The sequence below is a fragment of the Lutra lutra genome, chromosome 1, assembly GCF_902655055.1.
Source record: "Lutra lutra chromosome 1, mLutLut1.2, whole genome shotgun sequence".
Lineage (NCBI taxonomy): Eukaryota > Metazoa > Chordata > Mammalia > Carnivora > Mustelidae > Lutra > Lutra lutra.
The window spans coordinates 154,872,521-154,892,429 of NC_062278.1; the positions used below are offsets into that span (position 1 = coordinate 154,872,521).

Below are 19,909 nucleotides of genomic sequence, written 5' to 3' on the forward strand. Positions count from 1 at the left end.
GGGGGATGGCTGCCCTGGCCCCTCCACGGGCGTCTGGGTGGGGCACCAAGAACATCAAGTGTCCTTAGGCTAAATCCGTGAAGGCAGAATTGCTGGGCTCCCGAAACCTTTGAGCCCTCATGCCAGATTGGTCTCCCAGAAGACTGAACTGGTTTGCAGCCCCCAGTTAGGCAGGAGGAGGGACGTCCCCACGGCCATAGCAACCCTGGCCTTACCCTCGTTCTTTTCTCTCTCCACCAATCTCTTAAGAGAAAAATGACATCTTCTTTCCATTTGAATTTCCTTAATTACCAGTGAGCTAGAACATTCTTTTTCAGAGGTTCATGGACAATTCTTACTTGCATTTTTGTGAACTGCCTGTGAACATCCTTTGATGCTTTTATTTTTAAACCAAGTCGCTGTTAGGATCCCTTTGGTTCACTTCCAAGCCCCAATTTGAGAAGGTTTCTTTTCTCCCTTGCTTTCAGCTCCCCGGCAAAGAGTAAGCCAGGCTGCAGGCCCCGTTGGCTCCAGGGGGTCCTGGTTTGTATCACACAGTGCCTCTTCCACTGGCCCTCGGAACCCCACCCCACACACATGTACCCTGAGCAGAAAAACAAAATGATACAGGCAAGCTGGTTCCCAAAGTCCTCCCAGGGGCTGAGGGCAGGGCTGGCGCCAGTGCTGTGGGTCCAGGCAGCCTACCATTCTGCTCCCTTTCTTCCCTCCAGGCCTTTGAAGACTATCACCTTGACCAGAAGCCCACCGTGAAGGCCTTGCTGGAATATACTGACAGGGTGTTTACATTTATCTTTGTATTCGAGATGCTGCTCAAGTGGGTGGCCTATGGCTTCAAAAATTACTTCACCAATGCCTGGTGCTGGCTGGACTTTCTCATCGTGAATGTGAGTGGCTCATGGGCACTCATGGAGTTTGGGGTCCTCACCTCTAAGGGATAGCTGTTGCTAGCACCAAGGAAGTGGTGGCCTCGCCTCGTGGGCCGTTCCATAGTCTTGAGCTTTTAGCAAGAACTCTGAGAATAGCCTGCACACTGGGGAATGGTAAGATCAGACAGTACACGACTCTGGCATGGTGGGGATGCTCAGCTGAGTCCTCAGTTCCTAGGCCTCCATCCACAAGACCACTGACTGCCTTTCGTATTTGACATCCAAAGCAAGATGACACAGGAGGATCTCAAGGGTCTTAGGACCTTGCATCCCTTGACAGGGCTTCTGGGCAAATGGGAGCCAAGGACTGCACTACCCAGAGAATCTTCCCACCTTCTGCTTCAGTGGTCCTCAGCCCTGGCTATACTTTAGAATCACCTGGGAACTCTTAAAAATACAGTGAACCAATACTGCTACTCCCAGAGATTCAGATCTCTCCAGTCCTAGGTGAAGCTCAGGCATCAACATCTTATAGGAGCTCCTAGGCATTGTCCAATATGTGTGCAGCCAGGTGGAGAATCACCAAGCTTGCCCCACCAGCTTCTCCCCAGTGGCACTAAAAGGGACAGAGGGTCCTTTGGAGAGATGCTGAGTTGAAGCACATGTGTTCAGACTCACATTAACCTGGGGCCACTTACCACTGCACGAGGGGATTGACCAAGTGCCTCCCACATGCTAGACCTAGGATTCCTCACTTCTGTGAGGAGACCATTCTCAGTGAAATCTCCAAAGAGCCTTCCTCGCCCCCAAAAGCCAGGAGTGGTCGCTCTCTCTCATCCTACCCACAATGATCCTCTATCTCTGTCCAGGTCTTTGCCCTCTTGGCTTTGCAGGATGGCTGCCCGAGTTATTTGCTTACTGTGGTACAGCTGAGGGTCCCCACTGGCAGGGGAAGGCTCATGCTGTGTTTGTCTCTGCCTCCCACACTCCAGCAGCCACCAGGACCAAGGGCTGCACATCAGAGGTGTCAGGAAATGTGTCTGTATTCAGTGCTCGCCTCCTGAAGCTGGATGGGGTCCAGTACAGAACATTCTGTCCAGCCTCCTGTGCTGGCAGGTCCCCCACAGCAGGTCTGTGTACTCAGTTCTCTTCTTGTCTGATACCAACACGCTGGCAGCATCAGGACACTGTACTGCAGGGATTAGCTGTGAGGCCTGAAATCTGAGTCACAGGTGATAACTTTGTGCATATAAAATAATTATTCATAAATGAAGGAAAAGTGTTTTCTTCTGGCTTCACACCCCTGTTAGGGGCACAGTCACTCTTACCTACATACGTCTCACTCATTGAAGTCCTGATCACCTTCAGTGCTCACCCTCTCATTCCATCCATCCTCCTAATTCTTCCTTCTGATCATCCATCCTTCCATCCACATATCCCTCCTTCCATCTACCCAGCCATTCACCCTTCCTTTTTCTCTTCTTCTAAACATCCGTTCATCATTACTTCTTCCATCTATCCTGTCAGTCCGTCCTCTCCTTCCTTCCATCCATTCTCATTCTTCTTTCTCTCTTCTCTTCCACTTATCCATTCATCCTAACCTTCCTTTCATCTATCTATCAACTGGTTATTAATCCTTCTGTCTTTCTATCTTTTGGTTCATCTCTCTGACTATTCAGTCATCTAACCTTCTACTCATCCATTCATGCATCTTTAATCCAAGCATCATCCTAGCCATTCATTCTTCCATCTTCCTATGTTTCCTTTAACCATCTACTTATCCTTCCTTCTTTTTTAAAAGATTTTATTTATTTTATTTATTTATTTATTTGAGAGAGAGAGCCCATGCACAAAAGGGGGAAGGACAGAGGGAGAGGGAGGGGCAGACTCCCTGCTGAGCAGGGAGCCCAACGTGAGGCTCAATCCTAGGACCCCAGGATAACCTGAGCTAAAGGCAGACCCATAACTGACTGAGCCACCCAGATGCCCCCATCCTTCCTTCTTTCCACCCATCTATCCATTCATCCATTTTTCTTTCACTTCTCCTCTCAACCAATCAACCTTCCATCCATTCTCTAATCTCTTCCATTCATTTATTCTATCTAACTCTCTTTCCATTCATCTATCAGTCATTTCACTCAGCCATCTGTTCTTCTCCCTTTCATCCATCCCATCCATCCAGTGTGCTATACTTCCATATTTTGTCCTTCTTTCTTTCATCCTTCCTTTCAACTGCCTGTCCTCTCCATCTTTGTTTCTTTTAATCCATTATTCTATCCAAATACTCTTCCCATCCATCTTCCTTCTTTCTCTTCTTCCTCTCATCCATCGCAACATGCCTCTATATTTTCTTCAATTTATCAAATGTTTATTTATGACTACTGAACATAGGATTGTCTTATGTAGTGCTGTGGGATGGGCAGAAGCCAAGAAGTAAAAACTCCCTATCTCTAAGAGTTTGTGCTGTAATCTCTCAGCAGATAAGACACACAGAGAAAAATAAACCTATTATAAGGGCGGTATGTGGTGAGCACTGCCAGAAATAATTATTGTCTTAGGGACACAGAGACAAGAGCCTGTGGGGATGGGGTAGTTGGGAAGGCATCGTATAGGAACTGACATTAAATGTGGGGTTTAAAATGAGCAGGAGCATTGAAATGCAAAGAGGACTGTGGGATGGCGGGGGGGGGGGGCAATTTTATTTAAAAGCTGACCCTGAGCAAAAGTACAGACACAGGTAAATTTAGGAAACAATTTTACTTAGGAAGAATATATGAGTGAAATACGGCTGAAAAAGTAGTATGCAGCTAAATAATACAGGCTAAGAAATCTAGGACTTAACCTGAGGATGATAAAACACCAGTGAATTCTGGGAGTAAGAGACACACATGATTATAATCAAATTTGCAGTGGAGAATGGATGCAATACTACAGAGCAGTTGGGGGGCTAACAGCCTGAGCAGTGGGAGTGGAGCTGGGCTTGGGTGGAGGACTTTGACCCCAGACCCTGATTCCTCCAGCTATAGATTTTACACATGAGGCAGCCTTCCCAGGAGGCTGAGCAAAAAACTGAATAAGGTCCAGCATAAAATTGGCCCCAAACCTCCCCTCCCTCTGTCAGCCAGACAGCTGGGTGCCACCTACTGGTGTCTGGAGCCCTGCATGGATGAAGAAAGGGTATTTTTTCCATTCCCTGTCTTTGTCCTGATGGAATAAGCATTTAGAGAATAGGCATTGTTTGAGGCTCTAGCAACCAAATGGAGACCCCTTCCTGGTGTATCTCCCAACCTAGCTGCCAGGAGAAGCTAAGTCTGAATTCAGCCCACCAGTCATGGTGCAGTTGGGGTCTTCCAGGATTAGGTCACAGTATCTAGCAAGCTGAAGCCTATGCATATGGTACCACACTGGGACCTTCAAAGCTCCTGGAAGGTGTGGCCATTTGTCCATGTCAATTTGTGTCCTTTACAGTTCTTGGTCCAACACTTTAAAAAAAAAAAAAACCCAACAGGGAATCACACAACCTAGTCTTTATATCTCAGCCACCTGTGAAAGCTGGATTTCATAGATCCATGCCACTCACTCTAACTTTGACTCCCTAATTTTATACAGGGGGAATATGTGACCTGGACTAGAAAAGTACTGACCCAAGCCCGCCCCCCCCCCCAAAAAAAAATCAGGGGTTGAGAAGGGAAAGAGACCAGGACTCTTTGCCCTCTACTTTTCCGGGCAAATACAGTTGAGACTCACTTTGCATTCTTCAAAATAGACTTTCAGCATGACCTCCACAAAGGAAATCATCTCTCCAAGTCTCTGAAAGTCAGAGTTTCAAGGCTGTTGAAGTCTGGCTGGTGCCTCTGGAGGGGAAAAGGAAGGTTGATATAATACACTGGGAGCTTGACCACCCACACACCACAGCGTGGTGCTGTGGAGGACTGAGGTTCAAGAAGTGGTGAATGAAATCTTTAATAAGGGAAAGAAATGGAACTGTCTCGAGAACTTTCACTGGAGTTCAAAATAAGATGGGAGCCAGGATGATGGCTTGGACAGAGTGTGGTATGGGAGGGATTTCCTGTCTCCTTCTACCAGGACCTCTGGAACCTAGAGTAATGCTTTTGCTCTCTGCCTGCATCAGATCTCCCTGACAAGCCTTATAGCAAAAATCCTGCAGTATTCTGACGTGGCATCCATCAAAGCCCTTCGGACCCTCCGTGCCCTGAGGCCCCTGCGGGCTCTGTCTCGATTCGAAGGCATGCGGGTAAGATCTATCTCCAAACTGCTCTGGTCTGCAGCATTTGGTACCCCTTCCCCGCTTCCCATGCCCCCCATGTCCCTGAACCTGAGCTCTAGGCCTACCCCAACAGGTGGGCTCTTGGTACTCGTTTCCCACTGGGATTTTGGTAGCGCTGCCATATCCTAATGCTCTGGTTTTCCTTCGTGTCCCTTTATGAGCACTCTCCCCTTCTCAACTCAAATATCATGTCTATCAGCACTCAGACTCACACTTTCCTGCTTATAGTGAAGTGTGCTTTAACATCTCTTACCTCGATCTCCCTAACCTGCCTAATGTCCTTTTTGCCAAGATCTCCAGAACACCCCAAACCCTTCATTTTTCCAAGACAAATGAACCTTTCCTCTGACACTCCATTTGAATGTGGTGGCACCATCAGCTCAGCACCATGGCTGCCATCCACTGGAAAGCATCCTCCCCAACACAATGTAGTCATGGATTCTTCCCTTTCGTCTAAACCTTTCCTTGCCCATCACTGTCACCTCCACCTTCCCCTCACTGTCTTCCTCACAATGGAATGCTCACAAGCCAGGCCCTTGAATTACTGGGGGGACAAGGGATTGCTAATTTGTCCCCCTCCCCTTCCTCCTAATTATAAAAGGCTACAGGTACTGAAAGTAAGGTTTTGCTTTCTTCCCCCCTTGACTCAAAGAAGACATCGTATCTTCAAAAACAAAAGTGGACTTTAAAAATTCACTTGTACCTTCACAAACACTAGGAACTTATGATTGAAATAGTTTGAAATTTGTTTTATTTTATTTCTAGGTTGCTGCTTTACAAATAAGCATGTTTGTGAATAAGGATTTTGATTTTCACTGATTCTTGACCAAGGCACACCTTGAACTATATTTTTTAAAGCCCTTTTAAAATAACATTTAAGAAGAATAAAGCAAGTTCCTAGAAGTCTGTATATACAAGCACAACACACCCACTCACACCCCTAAAAGAGCATGTATGTACTGTAAGTTCATCCATCTCCTTAATCCTGGGGAAAGACCCTAAAACCTGCCCAGAATGTTTAGGGAGAAGATCTAAACCCATCTTCAGCTACCCAGTACCTCTCAGTCTTCTCAGTCTGAATTATTGCTCTAATTAACCCACTTCCCGTACTGCATCCAAAGACCACTGGTTCATGAAGCAGAGTGAGTGTAGACAGAAGTAGGATTCAGCAAGAAGGGTTCCAGATCCTTTTGCATTTCCCCCCAGGTGGTGGTAGATGCCCTGGTGGGTGCCATCCCGTCCATCATGAATGTTCTCCTCGTCTGCCTCATCTTCTGGCTCATCTTCAGCATCATGGGTGTGAACTTCTTTGCAGGGAAGTTTGGGCGGTGCATCAACAAAACCAATGAACACCTTTCTCTTGTGCCTTTGTCTATTGTGAATAACATATCTGACTGCAAAGATCAGAACCACACTGGCAGCTTCTTCTGGGTCAATGTGAAAGTCAACTTTGATAATGTTGCAATGGGTTACCTAGCACTTCTGCAGGTGGTAAGTTCTGAGATCAACCATGTCTCTTCCTTTGGCTATTTTATAATGTGGAGGGTCTGAGGTCTTTCAGAAGTTGCTATGTAGAGACTTTGCAAGAGGTAGCAATCAGTGTGAGCTGAAGTCACTACCCATTCCTATAGACTAGCATGAGGCTGCAGGGCCTCACCCATGAAAGCGATGTCACAGTGGTGCAATTAGACAAGCGTGGGCTGGCAGCCTAGAATAAAGGGATGAGCCTGCAATGCAACTGTATCAGGTGATGACTTAGAATTTACTCTTTGTATAAAATAGTCATGATATAGCCACCTGTTCAGTCTTCTACTGAAGATCCTCTCCTAGACAGTAATAAATTGTATTCCAGGTCTGTTATAATGATAGAAAGTGCTGGTGGTGATGACAGGCAAAAACATCCACACTGTCATTCATTCATTCATACCTTGCCTTCATCCATCAGGTGTTGATGCAATTGCTTATACACTTGTCATGCAGTAACCCACACCTTCCTACATCCCACTGTTTGTTCATGCATTGGTTCAACAAATAATCCCTGAATGGCTGTAGTGGGCCAGGTGCTGTGCTTAGCCCCAGCAGATATAGAAAACTGCCTCCAGGGGGCCTGTGCTCTATGAGAAAAACAGACAAATAAGTGAATCAAAACAAAGTTCAGCATAGACAATGGTCAGACACTGAGTGGCCTCTGCTCCTTGTTTCCAGGCAACTTTTAAAGGCTGGATGGACATCATGTATGCAGCTGTTGATGCCCGAGATGTGAGTCTCAGCCCGCCATGCCTACTGCCTTCCCTTTGGTCCATCCCACTCATATCAGTCTATTTGAAATGGAATGAAGGTGGCTTTGGTACCAAAAAGGGCAGTCCCCCAATAGGCTGGCCTTATCCTTCCCTGGAGAAGTGTCCAGCTGTGCCTCTCTTGAATGTTTAAGCTAACCTCACCTGTTCCCCTACCGGGCACACTCCCTAGGCTTTTCAAGTTCTCCTGCTCGCCACTGAGGAAAATAGCAGATAACCTCTCCAGGACTATGTGTGAGAGCACTCCCTGGGCAGAGGCAGGAGTGGGGTGCTGGCCACAACAAGGATATTGTCATGGCAGCAGGGGAAGGAGATGGGTGCTGCTGAGGAAAGATACTTTGCTGCTGGGGCAGAGCTGATGCCCTGCCCCAATCCCCTCATTCCACCTCTTGAGTTCACTCCCGAGCCGTGCTTCTAATTCTCTGAGACTTGACTTTCTTCAATGCCTCAGAGTCCCTCCCCCAAGGGTAAGGGATTGAATGTCCACAGGGGCAATCTTCACAGATAAGTTTGGGGAATCTGCAGATAAATGCTCCAGCTTCCCAGTCCCTTAGAGGTACAATTCTGAGGTTCATTCTACTCAGTTCACTGGAGAACCCCAACAGGATAGAGCACCAGTTGCCCTCTAGTGATGGCCTGCTTAACAACACCTCATTTGGCTTTTCTCCTGTTTACCCTCCCCATCCCTCAGTCCTGGTTCCTGACTCTCAAATAAACCACCCACCCACACCCAGGTCCTTGTCTCAGGGATGAACACAAACATACCCACCTGCTCCCCATGCCTCCCCTTGTCTGTTCACAGGTGAACTTGCAGCCTAAGTGGGAGGACAATGTGTACATGTACTTGTACTTCGTCATCTTCATCATTTTTGGTGGCTTCTTCACACTCAATCTGTTTGTTGGGGTCATAATTGACAACTTCAATCAACAGAAAAAAAAGATAAGTGGGGCTCGGGTGTTTCCATGAATCTTTCCCTCCCTGTCACCTGACTTCATGACTAAAGCCAACACTCCCTAGCCTTCATGTCTGACCAGAAGCCCAGTTTTGGCCTTTTACACCAACATCCATGTTTGCACCCCGATTGTAGCACTCACCCCTGCCTGGTGTCCTGGGGTTGCTGCTGGAAGAGCTGCATTTCTCTGTGTCAACAACATCCCCACTTCTGTCCGGGTCCCCTTCCTCTTTCCCAGAGTGCCCGGGTCTTCCCATTTGGAACCTGGTATGCTGAGTGTGCCCTAGGTAACCCTTGGGAAACATCAACAGGTAAAGAAAGGGCTCCAGAACCTGTTGCCTCTGTCTGGAGCTCTGACCTCCAGAAGCACTAAGTCAGGAGGCCTCCGCAAGGGCCAGAGATTCAGTGTTGGCAGAATCCCAATCCTCCTTGGGATGGGGAGGAAGACCCTTGCCTCCATGGATGCTGACTCTGATGAATAGGAACTGAATCCCACATAACCTCTTATATTTACATTAAAATGTTAGGGCATTAAAAGTGTAAGATGCTTTCTTGTTACCCTCTATTTACCCTTTCATTTAACACCCTCCATTCCCTTGAGGTAGATAAAGCACCACGTTAGACCAAAGTAAGCTGAGATCAAGAGGAAAAAACATGGTCCTATGGATAAGTCACATAGTATAGCACCAAGAGCCCAGCATTAGTTTTGGCATCATACAAACCTGGGCTTGCATTCCCAGTTCAACCACTCGCTAGATGGCTGATCCTGGCAATTACTGAAAATTCTCTGAGCCTCAGCTTTCTTATCTATTCAGTAGAGTTAATAATACCTGCTCATAAGATTCTGGTGAGGGGAAAGTAAAAGCCTGTACAAGAAGGTAGGTTAAGTGTCTGCCTTTTTTCTCAGGTCATGATCCTAAGGTCCTGGGATCAAGCCACCGGTTTGGGCTCCCCACTCAGTGGAGAGTCTTCTCCTTCTCCCTCTGCCCCTCCCCCCATGCTCATCCTCTCTTGCTCACTTGTTTTCTCTCTCTCTCTCAGATAAATAAATCAAATCTCAAAAAAAAAAAAAAAAAAAGAAGAAGAAGAAGTACCTAGTTTAGGACTGAGCTACTGTACTATTATATTTTAGAATGAAAGTCTAATGGCATAGCCTTCCCACCTGTAGGAAGTCCTTGCCAGAGTTCTGGGCATAAGAAGTGGGCAGCCCTTCTCCACCCCAGAGGGGCTCAGCAAGACAACTATGAAGTGCTGATCAATGTCATCAGCACCCTTGAGGGCTTTGAGACCATTCAAACAATCCATTCTTCCATTTTATAGGTGAGGAAACTAAGTGAGACCTTGACAGGGTCATGTTAGGTAATAGAATGAGATAAACCAGTGATGAAGTTGGGGGTGGGGGCTATATATGCTGACTCCTTGCCCAGAATTTTCAGTGCTCCACCCAGTGCTCCCAATCCTCTGCCCCTGCCCCACTGAGAGGTCTCTCCCTGAAGGCTCTCTGTATCCATAGATTTTCTAAAATATCTTCAAATCCCAGAGATCTCAACCTATTTCCCAAGCATTTGCCGTGAACTACTTTACACAAACATGGTACGGAAATGGGAAGAATTCAAATTAGTCCAGGAATTTGAGGGATTGAATGCAGGAGGTCTAGAGGGTCCTCAAAGAAAACCCAAAACTAAGAGAGGAAGGCATTTTTGATGGTGAAAATTTTGGCACTGTAAAGCAGAAGTCAGTGCAAATGGTGGGACTCAAGAGAACCAATAAAGAGTTCTCCAAGGACCCTTGGATAAGGCAGTAACTGTCCTTAGCTCCTCCTCTCCAGGAAGGAGTTAAGGGGCTGGATCTCAAGGTCTTTGCTGCAGAAGGCCCTGAGAGAAGATCTTGTCCGAGGCAGGAACTAAGATTCCAGAAGCCCAGTAGATTTGACTAATATTGTCAGGCTGGATGCAAGGCTCAGATTTTAAACAATATTTATTTTCTCCTTAGGTTCTACCTCCAAATTCTTCCCACCCTCTTATCAAGCATCCCCTCTGGGTTCTTATGGAAGAGAAACAAACAGGTTTTGTTCCAGAGACTCAGGCAGGGAGACAGAGCTGGGGCTCTGTCCCACCCACTCTGTCACCAATTGTGGCACCTAGGCAGGTCACTGCTTGATTCGGGCCTTGACATTGTCTTTCTGCAGAGAAGGAAGAATGTGGAGATGTTGTTCTTCTCCAGCATGCTCTGATTTTGGTATCCCTGGGAGTTCCTGTAACTTTAGTAACAGTGGTGTTTGTTATCCTCTCCTGTACTTAGGGGGCCAGGACATCTTCATGACAGAGGAACAAAAGAAGTACTACAATGCCATGAAGAAGCTGGGCTCCAAGAAGCCCCAGAAGCCCATCCCACGGCCCCTGGTGAGCTCCAGAGAAGAATGTGTCTGGAAGTCCAACCAATAGCTTATGCCTATGGTGGGTGGGTAAGGGTTGGCCAGTGCTCTCTGTGAAGGGGGAAAACTAGGTTGAATTTGGGGATGATGTAATGAGAGTTCCCTGGCCCAAGGAATGAGAAGTGTTAAAGAAGGAACTCTGGTCTTCTGGAGAGAGTATATCTCCCACAGATACTCCAAATACATCTATTTAAGGAAGTACTGAGTTCCCCAACCAGTTTAGGGTTCAATCACAAGATTGGGAGCAGGTTAGGCTAAATGATACTAAAGATGGTAAGAGCCCTGAGATGAAGTGTTTTTGTGGTTATGCTTCATGATCTAGGTGGCAATGAATCTCCAGCCTTACCCTACATCCCACCCCATGCCTACAGTACATAGATAGGAAATGGCCAAAAACCCAAGCCCGTAGGATCCTGGCCCCAGTCATGGTCATGGTCATGGTCAATAGGAGCCAAAAGTTATCCCATCCTTGTGTTTAAAGATTGACCAAAACTTAGAGCTATACTCCACTTTGATTTCTTTATTCACAAAAACCTTAAGAGACATGCCCTCTATTACCCCATGAAACACAACACCCAAACCATACATATTATCACCTAAGTACTTCTCAGTCCTCCACTAGAAGACGGAAAATGTCAAACCTCTAGTTAGCCTCTGCTGAGAGTAGATAAACAGGTTCGTCAGTGGGAGTATTATTATGTAGGGAATGTTCAGTGAAACCTCTTCCAAGAGTTTCTGAGCCATCAGAATGGAATTGACATCTTGTTCACTTACATAACCTTTCTGTGGATAAGATGCAGTGTCTGTGAAGAGAACTACAGGTGTGTCTAGGACACTATGCCATTGGCACCCCCCCAACCACCACTACCAGGGCAAAGCCTAAAGACCTACAACAAAGGAGAGGACCTCTCCCTAGAATTAGGGAGACATATTCTGTTGGCCAAGGCATTAAGATTTCTAAGTCAAGGTATGGGATTTATATAAATTGCTAAAAACTTCATGAGCACATAGTCTTGAAAACATTTGCAGGGCGGGGGGAAATTCTATGACCTTTGGATATACTTTACTTGGAAACAGTGGTCATGAATGTATTGGTATGCTCAGTTCCAATAAGAAGTGTTATAATGAAGGGTGATAGGATGTTCAGACCTCTGTAGGGGCAGAGGTTTCCTTCCAAATCCCTATCAAATCAAGATAGCTTAAGTCTCAGGGAGTACCCCTCAGTCAGCCAGTCCAATGAGCAGGAACAGGCTCAGAATGAAAAGATGTAGGTAAGTGGCTGAGCCCAGCCAATCAGCATCAATTCAGGGGAGAAAGATCCTGTGACTTACAGAGAAACAAGCAGATGAGTCCCTGCTGGCCTTCCCTGGTGGCTGGACTGATGCTGAATCTACACTTGAACCAGACACTAAGGAATCTGTGCTATGGACATCCATGGCAAAATCATGACAGTCACCATTTCTCCTAATCAAGCCATAACCAAGACCCTCCAAGGTTGACAATGGGAGAGGCCCACCACACGGATAAGGGAAGTGAGACCTCACAGCCTAACTGTGTTTCTGAGAGTCATCATCCCTTTGGATGGGAAGGGGGTATATTACTAATTAACTATCACTACTGTCCTAGCTTTAGTGGAGGAACGTGGCTCTCTCCTTAATACTCTGTTCGAAGCATAGCCAACACTTTTTTCCCTTTGTTCCCCTATCATAGCCAAGGCAAGGCTGGAACATTTAAACAAGACTTTGAAGTCTTAGGGGTCCCAAAGAAAAAACTAGCAGATCAGGGGCCCAAGCAGCAACTGCATATGGCTGCTCTCCAGGGCCCACAAGTCTCGGCCCATCCTTGCTCCTAGACAGCAACCATATGGCAGGCCACATCTTGGCACCCACCACCCTGTCAGATAAGCCTGATCATCTGCCTTCCTCAAAGTCCAGAGCCGAGAAAGAAACACCAGCAAAAAGAGAAATTCCCACTTCTACCTAAGATTCACCCTCCCAGATCCAGCTCTCTTTTCACTAGATTATTGGTACTGGAATACTCACCTTCTTCCCTTAGCAGCCCCAACAGGTTGAGCTGGTCAGATAAACAGAGCACTGACACAAGAGTTCTGCCCCACAGGAGCATGGGTGCCATTTCACAGCAAGGCCAACTTGGGATACACACACATACACGCGCGTGCACACACACACACACACACACACACACACTCACTCCACCTCACCACTGGCAAAGCTCAAGTTCTAAATTGTATGCTTCATCCATAGCAAAGACTACAGCTTCCACAAGACTGGGAAGTTTTATTCTATAACATTCCGTGCTATAGAAATTACTAAAATCAGGTTTCACGTACTTCACTATATAGGAAAATAATAGGCTCACATTATCAGTCACCCACTTCAACATCTCTGAGAGCACTGAGAGTTGCAAAGGAGTGAACCCTGCTCACAGGTTAAGCCAAGAGCAGCCAGCAAGCTGCTCCATTCCCCAGCATCCAAATATCCAGGATAATCTCAATGCCCGCAACTTAGTAATGTTGTCACCTGCTCTGTTTAATTAGAAGTTGTGTGGTCATGAAAGGGCTTTATTTTTTCACCATTTTCAGTGATGAAATTGAAGTTACTAGTGGCTCTTCAATCCCCCTCCTACTCCGGAAAAGACATGGGCCATCAGTTATCCCCAGATCCAGGCCTACCTGTGTCTGATTCTTTGCTCTAACCCCACAGTGTAACAACCTCTCCTCACCAGGAAGAATAAAGCAAGACCCAGCCTCTGTCTCAGCCCTTCTGCCCATGTCTGCTTTGCAGCTCCTGTGAGCTCCCTGATGAGACACATGACAGGGTCCTCTCTGCCTCCACTCATGCAGAGCCCAGCACATAGTATACATTCAGTAAGTGCCTGTTGTATACAATAGAGTGGTCTTCTAATTTTATATGAGGTGTGGGTAATTCAGAGCTGTCCATTCTGTCATCCGTTCATTCATCTATTTATTGAACATCCATTGCATGCCAGGTACTCTGCAGACACTGAGGATAGAGCAGTGAGTAACACATACAAAATTCCTCCCCTCAAAGAGACTATAGTCCTGTGACATAGAAATAAAATTAGCAAAAATCACACAGATACCAATTCACAGGTTGGAGAGATTCCTAAGAGAGAAAGAATGGAATGAAGAGCAAAGGGTGCCTAGGACTGAGCCTTGAGGTGCTCCAACATCTAAGGGTTGCATAAAGAAGACTCGAAAAAGAATAGATAGAGGGGCACCTGGGTGGCTCAGTGGGTTAAAACCTCTGCCTTCGGCTCAGGTCATGATCCCAGGGTCCTGGGATCAAGCCCCACATTGGGCTCTCTGCTCAGCAGGGAGCCTGCTTCATCCTCTCTCTCTGCCTGCTTCTCTGCCTACTTGTGACCTCTCTCTGTCCAATGAATAAATAAAATATTTTTTTAAAAAAAGAATAGATAGAAAGACAAGAAAAGAACCAAGGAAGTATGGCATGCTGGAGACTAAGAAAGGAGAGTTTCAAGGTGGCAGGTGTGGCAAGCAATGCCAAACAGGTATCCTTGTACTTACATTCTGGAGGTCATTGGTGATCTTAACTAGAACCATCTCAGTAACAGAATGTGGACAAAAGCCATGTGGGGGGTGAATTGAGGAATGAGTGGGAACAGTGATTACACAAAATGCCTTCAAGAATTCGGCTGTGAAAGTGGGGGGAGTAGTAGGGAGAAAGTAAGGTGGTAGCTGGAGGGAGATGTAAGGGTCAGGAAGATTTTTTTTTTTCTTTAAACTAGGAAGAGCTAGGTCATTAGAGATTTACCTAAGGAACCAAGAGTAAGTAACCAAGAGTCTGGTTAAAGTCTGGCTAAAAGCCTCATTCCTCAGTAATGAAGCCAGAGGATCAGGAGGTTGGTAAGTGGCAGCAATGAAGAAGAGGTGAAGGTAAGCCACCTAGATGACACAAGCTTCAAAGGAGGAAGGGTTTTGCAAGATGCAGGAGGAGCAAAGGTCTAAAAGTTATAGTGGGAAACAAGAAGGACTCCAGGCCTACCCTCCTGCCCTAGAATACCTAGGGTAGGGGAGAATGAGCAGCCACTTGGTTTGCAGTTCTTGAACTCATGCTATGTAGGAACTATGGGAACACAATGTTAAATAAGACATGGTCCCATCCTCAAAGATCCCACTCTCTAGTAGAGAAGAAGAGAAACACACACGAAATGCTAGAACTCAAGTCTGACCAAAGGCTGTGGGAGAGAGGAAATGGGCAATGTAGTGCGATGTGATTAGGAAATTAGGGAGAGCTCCCTGGAAGGAGTGGGGCTTAAGAAAAATAGATACTCAAGACTATTGGAATTTAGATAGCCAAGTGATGGGATGGGAAGAGCTTGCAAATGGTCCACCAATGAGGAAAAAGTGCCTGGTGACTTCAAGGGGGTGGGAAAGGCAATGAGGACTTGAATTGAAGCATTGAAGTAGAATCAACTAAGAATAAGATTTTGGAAGGCGCAAGGACAGGACTTGGCTTCTGTTTGGATGTGGTGTGAGGAAGATAAGAGACAGGCTTCAGAAAGCCTTCTATGGAGAATGCAGCCTCTCCAGATGCCCCTTGTATATTGGCCAGGAAGGCCCTGATGGACCATCTCTTGTTTTCCCAGAACAAGTACCAGGGCTTTGTCTTTGACATTGTGACCAGACAAGCTTTCGACATTGTCATCATGGTCCTCATCTGCCTCAACATGATCACCATGATGGTGGAGACTGATGAGCAGAGTGAAGAAAAGACAAAAATCCTTAACAAAATCAATCAGTTCTTTGTGGCTGTCTTCACGGGCGAGTGTGTCATGAAGATGTTTGCCTTGCGGCATTACTACTTCACCAATGGCTGGAATGTGTTTGACTTCATTGTCGTGGTCCTCTCCATTGGGAGTAAGTGGGCTTACAGGTGGTGGGGAAACCCAAACTCTGCTTGGGGTTGTTTGGATTGTTTTTTTTTTTTTTTTTCAAAACCAAGAGGACAACCAACAAACTTTTTCAATATACATTATATGTTAGAGGAGCCCAGTATTTGCTGCTTTCCAAGAGCAGCAGATTTAAAATGTCCCTATCCTCTCTGTGAAATGGAGAGTTTCCATTGGCCTTCTCCATGCTGTCACAAAGTGTTTTTAGGCACCTACTGTGTGCATAGCCCATTGCCTGAACTTTGGGGCTGATAGGGACAATCACTCCTCCAGATGATATATGATGGAATTTCCAGTGGACCTTATCTTGATGGTCTTCAAAGAGGAGAATGGGTGGTATGATTTGAGGTGAGTCGTTAAATGCTTTCTGGAAAAGGAGATGGTTGCCAGAAGAGTGAGCAAAAACTAAGAGTATTCAAAGGAGATTCTTAAGTCAAGAATCTGCAATTAAATCTTTATATAACTATCTACTTAGGGAATGTGAGTGTTAGACAAGTCAAAGAATCAATGCCAAGAGGTCAGTGCTCTTAGAGCCTAGTCTGGGTGTTGAATAGACCCAGTATTTGGGGGGCCAATGGGCATTCAGAGAAAACTCATAAAGTCAGATGCTAAAGTGGGGAATGGAGCCACCACAATTGAGAGCTTGCTGACTTCTGAGGACCAGACTGGGTTCCTTGGGTCTTCACAACCGCTCTCTGAAGGAATGTCATTATCCTCATTTTATACATTTTAAAATTGAGCCTTACAGATTAAGAAAGTTATGTAAGGTCATATAGTTTGTAAAGGAGAGAGCTGAATTTAGACCTAGCTAATGTTCTTCTAATGAATTAGCTGCCTTCTACCAACAACCAAAAGAATGTCCTTAGCCCTCTTGTGGTTTAGGCAAAGTCTGGCCCTACAAAGGCCTAATCCCAGTGCACCGGATTTACTTGGCATTATAAATATATCCTGACCTATTATATCATGACCTGCTTACTTTTCATGTCAAAACATAGCTATAGATTTAATTTTCCATTGATTTACCATCAAGAGCTAACAGCATCTAAATACAACTTGGCAGAACTTAATCAATCTCCCCTCCCTGGTGCTGAAATACAGCCTTGGACTGTTTGTTTGGGAAGTTTACATTTAATTTTGTTTTCTGTTTTGTTTTGTTTTCCTGTTACTGCTGTTTTTTGTGGGAGGTTTGTTTTGTGTGTTTGCTTTCCAAACTGAGAAACTCTAAAGATCATTTTGACTTTATAATAGAGAAAAGAGCCTGCTTATGTGACTTCCATATCAACACTATAGAAATAAAATACACTCAGAGTACTCCATTCTATGATGGGGACACCTTAACTACCAGTTCCAATGACCTACACAGCAACACAATCCACTGGTTAGAAATCAGTCATAGAGACCGCTGGAAAACAAGTGAAAGAACCCATCTCTTAATCCTTCTGCCCTCCCTCTCTCCCTTTCTCCCTTCCCACTAGCAAGACACGTATTGAGTAACAATTTATTACAAGTATGAAGACTCATACTCCCTTAAGGTATTATGTAGACTCATTGGCTGGCAGAATCTTAATAGATTATATAGACATATACATCCTAATTAAATATGCTTTAAGAGAGGGGCTTTCATAAAGTTTTTAATAATACAATATTATAATTACTTCCCAAATCTCTTCCCATTTCCTTCCTCTTTCCAACACAATACTATGACCATCCATATTCATATGATGAAAGGCAAGTAGGGGAAGAGGGTCAAGGGAACTCTGGCAAGGAGAGAGAGTTTGCCACCACGCTCCTCACCATTTGTCCTGAGAGGTTTTGCATCCTGTCTGACCTAACTTCACCTAATCTTTCGTGGTCCTTATAGGGATCCACAGCCCCAAGATCAAGCTTAACAAATCTTCAAGTTAGATATCATATAGAGAGACATATACATTCTTCATCTTTCCAACTTTGTTCATAGTTGGGGGTTGGGAGGACCATAACTGACCCTAAACAAGCCCATCTCCAGGCCCTAACATAGAGTTCAAACACAGCTGGAGATGAAAGAAACAAATAAAAGCCATTATGCAGACAGCTGGCCATTCAAAGCCAGTCAACTTTAGCTGTCAGCAAGTTGCCCAACTCTTCAGACCCCCTTATAATTAACAGCAAGCTCTGTACAATTATTCACAGGACCATGTGCCAGGAACTGAGTCAATCTTCACAGTAGGAGATGAGGAGATGAATCACAGGGGATGCTGGCCTTTGCAGAGCACAGGACCAGGAAAAGATGGGGGAAAAGTCATGTCCCAAGGCTGAGTTCTCAGGGAAGAGTAGGGCCTGTGTCATAGACAGAAGCAGACAAGGGCTGTATACATGCAGAATATGGTGTAGTCACCTCCAATTAAACTAGGCTGCAGAAGGCAGGGCTTTGACCATAGACTGAGAAGAAAACATTCTGGGTGGAGGGAAAGAAAGATAAGAATATGGTGGGAAGCATGGGACTTATTTGAGAGAGAAAAAACTTATGCAATGAGCACATACTGAGCCCCCACTTTATGCCAGCCACCATGCAAGGCTCAGAAGGCCCAGAGTCCTTGAATATAGATGCTCACATGGGGATCCATACAGAGCAGAGATTGGAGAGTATGATTGCAGCCAGCTTTGTCAGGGCTCAAGCTTGCAACTACTGATTAGATCATTTCCCTCTCTTCTAAAGGCCTGGTATTTTCTGCAATTCTTACGTCACTTGAAAATTACTTCTCCCCAACACTCTTTCGAGTCATCCGCTTGGCCCGAATTGGTCGCATCCTCAGGCTGATACGAGCAGCCAAGGGAATCCGCACACTGCTCTTTGCCCTTATGATGTCCCTGCCTGCCCTCTTTAACATAGGGCTGCTGCTCTTCCTTGTCATGTTCATCTACTCCATCTTCGGCATGGCCAGCTTCCCCCATGTAAGTTGGGAGGCTGGTATCGATGACATGTTCAACTTCCAGACCTTCGCCAACAGCATGCTGTGCCTCTTCCAGATCACCACATCAGCTGGCTGGGATGGCCTCCTCAGCCCTATCCTCAACACAGGACCCCCTTACTGTGACCCCAATCTGCCCAACAGCAATGGCTCCCGGGGCAACTGTGGGAACCCAGCTGTGGGCATCCTCTTCTTTACCACATACATCATCATCTCCTTCCTCATTGTGGTCAACATGTACATTGCAGTGATTCTGGAGAACTTCAATGTGGCCACGCAGGAAAGCAGTGAACCTTTGAGTGAGGATGATTTTGACATGTTCTATGAGACCTGGGAGAAGTTCGACCCAGAGGCCACTCAATTTATTACCTTTTCTGCCCTCTCAGACTTTGCAGACACTCTTTCAGGCCCCCTGCGAATCCCAAAACCCAATCAGAATATATTAATCCAGATGGACCTACCCTTGGTCCCTGGAGATAAGATTCACTGTTTGGACATTCTTTTTGCCTTCACTAAGAATGTTCTGGGAGAATCTGGGGAGTTGGATTCTCTGAAGGCAAATATTGAAGAGAAGTTTATGGCAACTAATGTTTCAAAAACATCCTATGAACCAATAGCAACCACCCTCCGATGGAAGCAGGAAGACATTTCAGCTACTGTCATTCAAAAGGCCTATCGGAGCTATGTGTTACACCGCTCCATGACAATCTCCAACCCCCGAGGTGTGCCAAGGGCTGAAGAGGAGGTTATGTCTCCCCCAGATGAAGCCTTTGTTGTATTCATGGCAAATGAAAATTGCACACTCCCAGACAAATCTGAAACTGCATCTACCACATCTTTCCCACCATCATATGATAGTGTCACTAGAGGCCTTAGTGATCGAGTCAACATGAGCACATCTAGCTCAATGCAGAATGAAGAGGAAGCTACCAGTAAGAAAGTAACTGCCCCTGAGCCCTAGTGAGGACAGTGCAGCATGGACTTAACCAGTTCTGGTGTGACCTTCTGCTCTGTGATAACTCTTTCCCACTAAAGGTGGCATTCAGTTACCACCTCACCAATGCATGCCACCAGTCACAGTGTCAGAACTGGGCAGAGAATGCATTTGGTGCCCACCTTTGGAGAAGCCCTCAAAACCAACAGGAGTCAGAAGCCAAGAACATCTCTACT

The 19,909-nt window shown here is 45.8% G+C and overlaps 1 protein-coding gene across 3 annotated transcripts in view; it reads left to right on the top strand.

Annotated features, from left to right (window-relative positions):
* SCN10A (sodium voltage-gated channel alpha subunit 10) overlaps window positions 1-19,700 on the top strand; it is a 97,929-nt gene extending 78,229 nt beyond the window's left edge. For all 3 annotated transcript variants that reach the window (XM_047705157.1, XM_047705243.1, XM_047705325.1), the window contains 8 exons: window positions 711-884; window positions 4,999-5,121; window positions 6,361-6,645; window positions 7,360-7,413; window positions 8,254-8,391; window positions 10,702-10,806; window positions 15,489-15,759; window positions 18,487-19,700. In XM_047705157.1, the coding sequence (XP_047561113.1) occupies window positions 711-884; window positions 4,999-5,121; window positions 6,361-6,645; window positions 7,360-7,413; window positions 8,254-8,391; window positions 10,702-10,806; window positions 15,489-15,759; window positions 18,487-19,700 (2,364 nt within the window). The remainder of the gene's footprint in view (window positions 1-710; window positions 885-4,998; window positions 5,122-6,360; window positions 6,646-7,359; window positions 7,414-8,253; window positions 8,392-10,701; window positions 10,807-15,488; window positions 15,760-18,486) is intronic.
* Window positions 19,701-19,909: the final 209 nt, after the last annotated feature.